General features: G+C 46.3%; 2 protein-coding genes across 2 annotated transcripts in view; one reads left to right on the top strand and one right to left on the bottom strand.

Annotated features, from left to right (window-relative positions):
* Positions 1-690: 690 nt before the first annotated feature.
* On the bottom strand, positions 691-6,299 carry UBIAD1 (UbiA prenyltransferase domain containing 1). The gene is made up of 2 exons (XM_066564128.1): positions 5,698-6,299; positions 691-4,375 (listed from the first exon to the last, which is right to left on the bottom strand). The coding sequence occupies exons 1-2, from the start codon at positions 6,212-6,214 to the stop codon at positions 3,888-3,890; spliced, it is 1,005 nt and encodes a 334-aa protein (XP_066420225.1). The 5' UTR covers positions 6,215-6,299; the 3' UTR covers positions 691-3,887.
* A 1,255-nt stretch (positions 6,300-7,554) lies between these two features.
* Positions 7,555-11,573, top strand: part of MTOR (mechanistic target of rapamycin kinase) — a 71,769-nt gene continuing 67,750 nt past the window's right edge. The window contains exons 1-5 of the mRNA XM_066563872.1: positions 7,555-7,584; positions 8,630-8,793; positions 9,163-9,271; positions 10,561-10,793; positions 11,152-11,352. Of these exons, the coding sequence (XP_066419969.1) occupies positions 8,674-8,793; positions 9,163-9,271; positions 10,561-10,793; positions 11,152-11,352 (663 nt within the window). The 5' untranslated portion in view covers positions 7,555-7,584; positions 8,630-8,673. The remainder of the gene's footprint in view (positions 7,585-8,629; positions 8,794-9,162; positions 9,272-10,560; positions 10,794-11,151; positions 11,353-11,573) is intronic.

Below are 11,573 nucleotides of genomic sequence, written 5' to 3'. Positions count from 1 at the left end.
TTTCTGTTAAGTGGGCAGTTTTATCTCTTCCAATCCTCCCTCCAGGAGACACCTGCTCTAAATGGGCCACTGAATGTCCCTGCATGGCTGATAAAAATTACAGCAACCTACTGGGAGATGCTCTGCTCAGAGAGGAGAGCCAAGCATTGCTACCTGGATATAATCTGGAGATTCTGGAACACCAGCACAGCTTCTGCACTGGATTGCCCAGAGGAGCAGCAGCTGCCTCTTGCCCTGGATCTGCAGAGGCAGAGACTGCACCTTTCTCCAGGATCCCTGCTCCAGCAGAACCAGCCCTGGCACTGCAGGAGGGCTGAGCCACAATTCCAATGGCACTGCTGCCAACAGCCTGACCCACAGGGCGTCAGGCTGGGTTCTGACTCTGTCAGTGTTGTTTTGTTTTACTGCATTGTTTATTTTATTTTTATTTTCTTCCCTAATAAAGAACTGTTATTTCTGCTCCCATATCTTTGCCTGAGAGCCCCCTTTAATTTCAAATTTATAACAATTTGGAGGGAGAGGGCTTACATTTTCCATTTTAGGGAAGGCTCCTGCCTTCCTCAGCACACACCTGTCTTTTCAAACCAATACACAGATGAAGACCTCCTTTCTTTTGTGACCATGTTTTAATCCATGTGTAAAAATACAACTTGATATATTGACAATATAAAAGAATCAAACATAGCATAATTACTGAGTAACATTCAGACAGTTTATTGGGTAAGAAGAAAGGCCAGGAGGTGCTTTAGAACACATTAACAGATGGGCTACAGATCAGTTCATCTACCAGTGCACATTCATCACACTGCAATACAGCTCATCAAGAGTGACCTGAAAGAAGTTTCTAAAGTTTATATTCAGGGAAAGTAGCATGGGACAGGGAAAAGTGGGGTAGGGGAAGAGACCCAGCATCTTCATCACAAAGCAAACCAAGAAATGAACCTCTCTTACCACTCACTGATTATATATGAAGATTATTTTGGCCTAATTACATTGGTTAAGTCACCCTTTATGTTAGTTTGTATCTAAAATGTTTTCTAGTACTAACAAGTTTTCTGGAAAGCACAGAGATAAAACACCTTTTACTTTCAAAGCTCTTTATGACAACGATGTCAGCTCAGCAACCCTGTAAGTTCGGCAAAAATTAGCTGTTTTCTGAGACACAGAGAAGTTAAATGACTTCATCAAAACCATGATGAAGAATGTGTTAGTTATACTAATATCCTCAAGAACCTGGAATGATACCGTTTTTCAAAGAGAGGGAATTGGAGGCAACCAGCATCTGCTAGTAAGAAATTACCAAATTTTCATCTCAGTTTTACTTTTAAAATACTTTTAATTCCCCCTACCTCAGAAAGTGTTCCACACATGTATTTTTGTAATAATGAGCTGTTTCATCTTAGCAACAAAAAGCACTGGTCCTTTCCAGCCCTAAGCAGACATCCTACCCAAGAAAGGGTAGTCAAGATACAGTAAGAGTTACATACTCCAATGATCTTCCCATTATTACAATTACAGTTATCAAAGATACAAGCCAAGTTACTTTAAGGAATTTAGCTGGAGTACTCTTGTTTTTGTAAAAAAAGTAGAGAGAGGATAACTAACCATTCTTTGAAATGGAAAGTTATTAAAAACCAAGCTATCCTAAAATGAAGCACACAGCTGCTACAAAGGGCAGGATTAACCCAATCAACTTGAATATCCCCAACTGCAAGGTTAACAGATTTGTCAGCTCAGCCCTTACTTATCCCTACAAAAGCTTTTGGTTTGCAGAAATGTGAAATGGATACTGGAGCTAGGCTCTTCTTCATTATGTGGGTCCACAAAGAAGCAACAGTAGAAACTCTGTTGTGCATATCTGCACTGAATAGTTTCCAAAACCTTCTGCATATCCCCCTCCATCCAAGCTGAACTTTTGCATTTTCTCCTTGTGTTTTTAATCCTAACAAGTATTTTGCTGTAGAAAGCAGCTGCTGAAGTGCATCTCTTCTTGTCCAGAATGCTTAGCCAGATTAGAGAGATCATTTGCCCATTTTAATAAATAAAAGATGAAACTGTGGCTCGTTAAATAGACCTGCAAAGACTCCTCCCCATTAACTTCAGCTCAGGTGTAACTGCTGGGTAACACTGGATAACATGAAGCCATAAAATAATCTCTAGATAGCTGTACCATGTAATCTGGTACCATCAACTCAGCTTTACTGCTGCCAGTACAACCTGGCAGGGACACTTGGCTCTTTCAGATTTACACCACGAGGGCACAACTCACCTGTGACAGAAGCAGGTTAACACCATGTGAGTTTATGGCTACTTTATTGCTGGTGTGTAAAAGGTTCACACACACACTCTTGTTCAATTGCAAGGCTGTGACCTGGCACTAGGAGCTCCAGTTCAACACCTGTGTCAATTCCTCTCAGCTTATCACAGCTCCTGCAAAGAAGCTTTTCAGGAAAACCTGTGTACAGGTACTGAATAACACAGAAGAGAATTCAGTTGCCACTAAGTAATATGGTGTGGATCAAATCCAGCTTTGCACTGGAAGGCACATATTTTCCCCATGATGTTTGGCATGTTTTTCACACAGCTGCATAGCTGCTGAAACAATCAACTCTTCAAAGGGCCACATGAACAGCAAGTGGCAAGATCTGCAGGAGAAAACAAAGCTACTCTGTAAGGTATAGAGTGGGGAACTTCCCTTCAGAGATCACTTAATTGTGATTCATTGACACAAACTCTGGACTCCATTAGGAAAAATCTTGTTAACAAAATTGGTTTATTCCAATTTCCAGTCCTAATTTTTATGCAGAGCCAATGCAATAATCCAGATTTGTTTTTTCTAACACTGTATCTTTCTTCTTTGGTGAACTGGGCTTCTTACAATAACATATTTCACTATAATATTGTGAATAATAGTCTAAATAAACAGAGAAAATTAAATTGAAAAAAAAAGCTATTTTAACATCAAGAATTTGTTTTCCACCTATGTATCCATTAATCCACAGCTGTTCAGAGAAATTTGGCACTCTGTCAGCTCCCCCTAACTCAAAAACTGTAATTTCAGAAAGTGAATTCTATGCAAATACAAAAATGGAAACCGTTTGTTTTTCTACCCATTAAGGGCTTTCCAGTTGCATGGTTTGCATTTACAGCTTCAGCTTTTGTAGCAGAATACAGATTTACTGGTTTTGGCCTAAAGTTTGGGCAGTGGGCTATTCGTGCTCCATTTCAGCACTACAACCCACAGAGATTTGTAATTTTGATATTTCTTTCTAGACTATATGGGCAAGCAGAAGCAATAGTTCATGAATCAGTATCTAGTGCATTTCAAGTGGCTTGGAAATAAAAGCTCAAAATTTGGCTAGGAAAAGCAAAACAAAAATTAAAACATACTACAGATGAAGATGAAATACACTTACAAGAGAGTGAATTAATGGCACCTACATTGTGATACTAAACATTTGGCAGTGTTTTCTGATTCCCATATGGGAGCCACTGGACTCCTTCACCACTATAAGAAAAGAAGTGATAAGAGGAATCATTGTGCTTGTGAAGTGAATGGAGAGGGTGATTTGAGGCTCTGTCTTTCATTGAACTGACTTAGGTGGCAGAAGGATGAGGTTCTTTAAACATTTCCTTGACCTTATGTCACCTTGCTCCTCACAGCAAAGCCACACAGTTCTCCCCTTCTGAAGAACTGATAAATCACTTTTTTAAAGTATAAGCTGTGTTGTATAAGCTATCCAAGACCAGAAATCATAACATTCACTATTAACAGTGCAAGGTGGTCTTTCCATTCTTCTCACTGTCCATAATGGGCCATTTATTCATAACACCCAATGTTAATTGGCATGAATAGTGAATTATGAGGCCTGACCCTACAGCTCTTTTCACAGTTTGGGCAGAGCACCAGCTGGTGCCAATGTAATGCCAAAAACATAGAAAAGCCCCAGCAGCAGATTGAGTTTGGCTGTCCTCTGAGGAATTTTGTTGAAGTTCTGACTCCGGAACTGTCTCTCCAGTGAAAATGCCATGGGGATGGTGAGCAGGGGCAGTGCCATGCTGATGGTGTAACGTGTGGCCAGCACACAGAAAATCAGGTAGGGCAGGAAGAGCAGCACAGTGTAGAGCATGTAGGAGAAGGTGGGGCCAATGAGGATGGCCAAGGTGACAATCCCAGCCTGCTGGTCTGACTCCATGTCCCGGGTGTTGTTGCTGTGCAGGATGGCCTCGGTGCTGAGGGCCAGAGGGACAGCGTAGAGCAGGGGGGTCAGGGACAGGTAACCAACCTGCACTGCATGGGCAAACACCACAGCCAGGGGCCCAAAGGTGATCAGGATCACCACATCGCCAAGGGCAACGTATTTAAATCCAATTCCTGTGGCAAGACACAAGAATAAAATCAAGCATTATTAAAGAATTCAAATGGCAGAAGAGAACGGATGACATAACAGTTCAGCCTTTCCCATAGGAATACTACAAAACAACCAAAACACATGCAGCTATGGACAAGAAACATGTTATTTCTTTCTTCTTTTTTGAGATAAGAATTTCTCCAGACAAATAATGTAACAAAAACTAAGGGCCAATGTGGCATTCACATTCTCTGAAAAACTTCCTTCGCCCAGGATTTTTCTCCTGGGAAGCTGAGAAGCCTCAGAGAAAAAGGAAAATAATTCTTATTTCATTTGCTTCTCCTGTGTGGAATGTGGTTGGAGATTGTTTACCCACAGGTGATTGTTTCTTTGGATTCTGCTGTGAGTTGTTTTCACTCTTTGGCCAATCAGGGCCAAGCTGTGTAGAGACTCTGGAAAGAGTCACAAGCTTTCATTATTATCTTTTTAGCATTCTGTAAGTATCCTTTCTGTATTCTTTAGTTAGTATAGTTTAGTATAGTATTCTTTAATATAGTATTATAAAATAATAAATTAGCCTTCTGAGAACATGGAGTGAGATGCATCATTCCTGCCTTCATTGGGGCTTCCCAGCAAATACAATAGGCCAGGTTTTAATACCCACCTAGAAATACCTGTCTCTGCAGAAACCTATAGAAATAAGGTACTTTTTAGTGTGGTCATGCATACTAGAACCTGATCCTGAAGAAATACAGAAAATGCTCAGAACAAAATGCAAAACTGACAAGACCCTTTCAGGGAAACACACATAACTGAAAGTCTGACAGTTAGAAACTAAGTTGCTTTTTCTTCTCCTACTAATGATGTTTGTATCTATCCAACACAGGAAGACAATAAAATATTCTTGTTCTTATTAAGAAGAATCACAAACTGTACTATAAAGCATTCGCAGTGAAGCTCCATCTAAAGAATAACAATGAAACATTCCAAAACAAAGTAACATTCCCACCAAAGGAAAGAAAATATGCCATTAGCTACACTGCTAAAGGATATGAGATAAACTTCACAAAAAGATTCAGCAACAGTTCTGATAAGCATCGAAAGCCATATATGTAAACAATAATGCCTCAACACCATTATCCAACTGAAGATCTTGGTATAACTCTTCCCATAACACTCAATTCAAAGAATACAAGTTTACACACCAGTGCTTCAGGAAATACCACAAATATTTTATTGCAGTGCACTAGATAGATCAGGTGTGTCTTTTAGAAACCTCTTGACAATTCAGCTGATTCTATCACTTCTACATTCAGATTCACAAGAAACGGGATGCAACACTCACCTCCGGTATAAAGGAAGGAGCTAGAAAGTCCTCCAAAGTAAATCAGGGCCAGGTGCTCCAGCTTCAGCGTCGAGACCGCGTAGAGCCCAGCAGCGCAGATACAGCCCACGGTGTAGAGAAAGACTCCAAACCGGACTACATCCTGCGGCTCCAAAATCTGGTCCACCAATGTCCTGTCATCACTCTTCTTGTGATCGATGCCTTTGGAAAAGTCGTAATAGGTATTCACCAAGTTACCGGCCCCGTGCACAGCCAGGACGGTCACGGCGCTTCCCAGCAGCAGCCCCGGGTCCAGCGTTCCCTCGGCCCGGTACGCCAGAGCGCTGCCCAGCGCCACAGGGGTGAGCGAGGCGCTGAAGCTCCAGGGCCGGAGCGCCAGCACATAGGCCGCGCACTTGTGTCTCCAGCTGCCGCCGCCGGCCCCGTCAGCGCCCGCCAAGGCCGCGCCGCCGCTCTCGCTCCCGCGGGGGCTCTCGGCGCTGATACTGATCTTCTGCACCAGCTCTGCTGGTCCCATGCTCGCCCCGCCGTCTCGAAGCAGCAGCACCTAGGAGGGGCAGGGCCGCGCGTTAGCGGGGCCCGGGGGGAGCGAGAGGCGCCGCCGCTATGGCGGCCCGAGGGAGATGCCAGGGCGCCGCCATTACCCGCCCTGCGCGACCGCCAGCCCGCCCGGCCTCGCCACCCCGGCGGCCGTGTGCGAAGAGTTCCGCACCTGCCGGCACCTCCCAGTGGACAAATTAAAAGGAAAATTAAGCGGCCCATGGCGTCATGCGCGGCGGCGAGGGGCTCACCCCGCAGCACGCGGCAGCACCACGATTAATGTCAGAGCCGCCACGGAGCGCCCGAAGCCTGCCGCAGACACAGCCGCCTTTGCTGCTGTCACGGGCACGGCCGGACACTTTTCAGCGGAGCACACCGGGCACGGCAGCGCCCCGCTCCCTTTGCGCATGCGCAGGGCGCGCTCACGGCTCACACCCGCAGCGCGGCTTCTGCTGGGAAGGACCTTAAAGCCTTAAAGTTCATCTCGCTTCAGCCCCTGCCATAGCAGGAACACCTCCTGCTGGCCCAGACCCCATCCAACACGGCCTTGGACACTTCCATAGGTGGCGCAGCCCCAGCTTCTCTAGGCAACTTATGCCAGGACCTCCCCAAACATTTTCCGGCATTTTTCTCTTCTAGCCTGAACCCATTCCCCCTTGTTCCTGGTTAAGAGTTCCTCCTTGTATGCCCCTCCAGATACTGAAAGGCTGCTCTGAGATCTCCACAAAACCGTCTCTTCTTCCACAACAGCACCATATAGCCCGGTGTCACTTGCTGAGGGTGCCTCAATCCCATTGTCGCTGACGAAGTTGGTGAATACTATCAGCCCCAGTACCACCCCTGAGGGACACCGCTCGTCCCTGGTCTCGATGCGGACAATGCGCCGCTGACCGCAACTCTTTACGTGCGGCTATCCAGCCAGTTCTTTATCCAACGAGTGTTCTATCCATCAAACGCGACACATAAGCCCAAGCAGATGATGCCGCTTGTTCTACCCTATACCCATGCTGCAGCCCGGCCATAGCCGGCACCTCACGGAAGGGCGGAAGCCGGCATCGGCAGGGTGGGCCTACTAAGTAAGCCCAGCTATTCTATTGGTTAGAGACACTGCCACTCAGCCACTACTGCCTTGATGATTGGTCAAAACCCGACTGTCCTTGCGGTTCCTTGGGGAAGGGGCGGAGCTTCGAGCGCTTCTTCCCCCTTTCCCTTTTTCTATTGGTCAGATGTGATGCCCATCACGGCGTTCCCGGGATCCTATTGGCTAGCCGCGGCTCGCCGGCGCTGCAGGCGCGGCGGCGGGGCAGGCACGGGGCCCGGGGCCCGGAGTAGGGGAGGCGGCGGCGGGTGAGTGAGAGCGTCGGTGCCTCTCATCATCTTCTGCTCCCCTTCCCCTCACCTCCTGCTTCCTGCCCGGGCCGCCCTGCCCGAGCTCCCGGCCCCGCGGCCCCGCCGGTTGTGCCCGCCTTGCCCCGCCTCACCCCTCCCTCACTCTCGGCCTGCGGGGCTCCCCCCGCACTCGGGCCTGCCGCGTCCTGCCCGCTGCGCTCTGTGGCCCTGAGGGAACCCCAGGAACTGCCCCCGGGCTGGGTTGATGGGTAGCAGCAATCCCTCCGCTGCTTTTTGATCCGGGGAGCCTCTGCTGGGCTCCTGCCAGCAGCCAGCTCGCCTATGGTCCCGCTGGATGTCTGTGACTGCGTGTGGAGTCTTTGGGGAGAAGCAGTTGAAGTTCTGGTGTTAGTGCTTGGTTTGGTCTTATATAATCTGAATATTGGGGGGAGGGGGGGGAGCGTCAAGCATCTGAAATGTTTTTGATATAAAGAAAGGGTGCTGAGAAAGTTTGTTTATGTGTTATGCTAGGAACCCCCGTGTTGCAATGATTGGCGTTGCTATAACTGGACTTCCCATCTCTAAATATCTCCTGGAGAATGTTACACTTGCCAGTGCTGAGTCTTCCTTGTGTTGGTGTAACGCTGAGATTTCTGTGAAGAAACTTGGATGAAAGTGTTCAGGGAGGGCATATGATAGTGATATAATCCTGGGAATGGTTGTGCTTACTTATTTTAGGTAATTACAAACCCTAGTTTCACCCTGCTGGTTTTCAGCTGTTGCATTACCCCTGATTTAGGATTAGATCACCCTAGGGGACTTGGCCTACTGTGATGTATTTTGGTATTTAAGGAGCTAGAGAACAAATAGGTTGGGGGTCCTGATATGGGATGATACAGTTTTATCATGGAGTGTAATGCCTAAGGAATATAGTCATTACTTGTAATTTTACGGTCTACCAACACAGCATCTTTATGGGTATTTTGGGAACAGCCAGGAGGGACAGCCTTAAGAAAGAAGCTCGGAGATTTCAATTCAAGCAGTAAAAAATGTGTCTCTGAAGAATTTACAGGACTTGATGCCCCTGAGCCCCAGCACAGTGCCACCATGTCGGGTACTGTGTCCATTCTCCAACAATTTGCCAATGGCTTGAAGAGTCGCAGCGAAGAGACAAGGGCCAAAGCTGCCAAGGACTTGCAGCATTATGTCACCATGGAGCTGCGTGAGGTGAGTGCTACAAATGGAAATATTTCTCCTTGTGTAGAGGAATGGGCTGGGTGCCTTGGCAGTGGAGATTTTTGGAATATGGAAGCTGGTCTTAGGGATGAGATGGGGCGCAGCAGAGAGCTTGTCTTTGCCCCCTGGCATGTAGGAGAGGTGAGCAAGTTGGTGGCACAAAAGGCAGTCAAGTACCAGAATAAGTAAACTTGCTGCATATAGCTCACAAATAAGAGAAACTATTTTGAGCTTGTAATGTATGATTGATTTAATTTCTTTCTGTTTAAATGGCATAAGAAGCATTGTCTTTATGGAGGTTTTGGAGCAGGAGGGAGAGAGAGAATGCTGAAAGCTGATTTGAACTTTTTGCTTTTACAGATGAGTCAGGAAGAATCTACCAGGTTTTATGATCAGCTGAACCATCACATATTTGAGCTGGTCTCTAGCTCTGATGCAAATGAAAGGAAGGGTGGCATTCTGGCTATAGGTAAGTGAAAGTGCATAATGCTTCTGCTGAGTTTGCTCTTCATGCAACTACCTTTAGGGACAGATTTTCAAAAGGAATAAGCTTTAGTTGGGGCCTGATGTCTGACAGCTCAGGATACTGGGTGTGTTCTGCTTGCTGGCTCTGAAAATCTGTGTGAAGTGTCAGCATGGGAGCTACTGAGAGTGGCTGAGAACCTGGTACTTAATGGGCCCTGAGCTCTTCTGGGAGTTGAGCATCAAATGTGAATGCTGAGCACATGAAAATGCTGTTCTGGAGCTCAGCTGAGAACACTTTGTGCTGCCCCTTTATATGTTTCAGGGTAGGCTGACTTTCTCAACTCTCTTCCATCTGGAGAGATTCTTGTTATTAAAATTTACCTGGCTTCATAACAGCAACTTCCATCCCCAAGAGGGGCTCACAGAGCTTCTGCTTTCATTCTGGTCAGCCTCTCCATTAGTGGCTCTGGCTGTGTGCTCCCAGAGATTGCAGAGCTGCCTGAATCTCCACTCTTGGGGAAGTCAGCCTGCATAAATACTTTGCCTTCCAGGCAAGTAGCCTGTATTGTAGCAGTTACTTCTTAAACAGCCAAAGAGATGTTTATGGTTTAGGCTCATAAACATAATCATCCAGTCCCAATGTGTTTGAAGGCAGCGTAAATCCCTTAGAGAAATCTTTATTGATAACATCAGTTCTTAAGCTGACAGCATCACATTCAAGTTGTTTTGTGAATTTAGTGATGTTGAAAGGTGCCAGCTTGACAGCCCTGGACACTTTATCTATAAAACAAGTACAGCCCAGGCACTGGCAATGAAAGCTTCTGCCATGCTGGTGTCTGTTGAATTGCCTCCACCCTTGCCTGGAGAGACTGTCTAGGAGTGAGGAGGAGAGCATTTCCTTGGGCTGTTCAGTCTTTGGCTTTTCTCGTGAGGAGGACTAGCTACAGTAGTTGCATGCAGATGGATGTCTTTCTATTAGGAACAGGTCTGTGGTCCCAGGGTGAATGATTTTTTTCCTCTTCTAAAACTAAAAATGGGGAAAATTTATGAGGCTACCCGACACATTTTTCCACTCACTTAAAAAGTTCAGGTTTAAAAGAATGGTGGCCCTTTCCTGTGCTTGATTTTTTTTTTCCTGTGGATTTGTAGTTTAGTGGGGGGCTTAATGGGAATCTTTAAGGAATGTGTAGGGAATACTAGCAGTCATCCAGGGATTACCTACTGTCTGCCTCACTGACTCTTGGGGAGAACTGCAGCACATGAAAACTGCAGCGTTGCTCCCTTTCTCTGCAGCAAGTCTTATCGGTGTTGAAGGAGGTAATGCCACCCGTATCGGCAGGTTTGCCAACTACCTGAGGAACCTCTTGCCATCCAATGACCCTGTTGTAATGGAGATGGCTTCCAAGGCTATTGGGAGGCTTGCAATGGCTGGTGACACCTTCACAGCTGAGTATGTGGAGTTTGAGGTGAAACGAGCTCTGGAGTGGCTGGGAGCTGACAGGAATGAAGGTCGTAGACATGCAGCTGTAAGTGATGCCTTTTTTGTTGTCATGAAATAGTTGGGATTAGTGAACAGTGGTAGGAAATATGCACAGAAATCTGCAGAAGAGCTTTGGTCAGGGTGGGAATGGTTGCCAGTCCATGTCTGAGAATCTGTCATGCTCTCATGGCAGACAGCGTGCTGCTTCATTGCTTCTCCATGAACCCAGTGAGTGACTAATGAAGACCAAGACACTGCTATGCTAGGAATTATCAGAGTGTGGGGATGGAAACAGCTCACAGACATCCACAGTGTAAACAAATGGTGCTGCACTGTAAAAGTTATGAGGTTTGTGTCTGTGTGCTCATCTTTCAGGTTGTTACTGTTTCCCTCCCCACCTGCAGGTCCTTGTCCTGAGGGAGCTGGCAATCAGCGTGCCTACCTTCTTCTTCCAACAAGTGCAGCCATTCTTTGACAATATATTTGTGGCTGTGTGGGATCCCAAGCAGGCCATCCGAGAGGGAGCTGTCTCTGCCTTAAGAGCCTGCCTTATCCTCACCACACAACGGGAGCCGAAAGAGATGCAGAAGCCCCAGTGGTACAGAGTAAGAAAATAACTTTGTTTTGAAGCAGCCCCTTATAATGCAATACAGATGTTGAAGTGCCAGTTTTCAGAAGAGCTGGCTGAGCTAAGAACCTGTCACCTTTGTCAGTTAAAAAACTGCCTCTCCTTGAAAGGGTTGGAAATATAATGGCTTCCAAAGTGAGTAGCTCCTTTAGCCTACTGCTGCAAAAGTAAGCAAGATTTAACACCTTCAAGATTACA

This window comes from Molothrus aeneus, chromosome 21 (assembly GCF_037042795.1).
Source record: "Molothrus aeneus isolate 106 chromosome 21, BPBGC_Maene_1.0, whole genome shotgun sequence".
Classification (NCBI taxonomy): Eukaryota; Metazoa; Chordata; class Aves; order Passeriformes; family Icteridae; genus Molothrus; species Molothrus aeneus.
The sequence above is the reverse complement of the archived record's forward strand: the minus strand, read 5'-3'. Positions and strand labels throughout refer to the sequence as shown.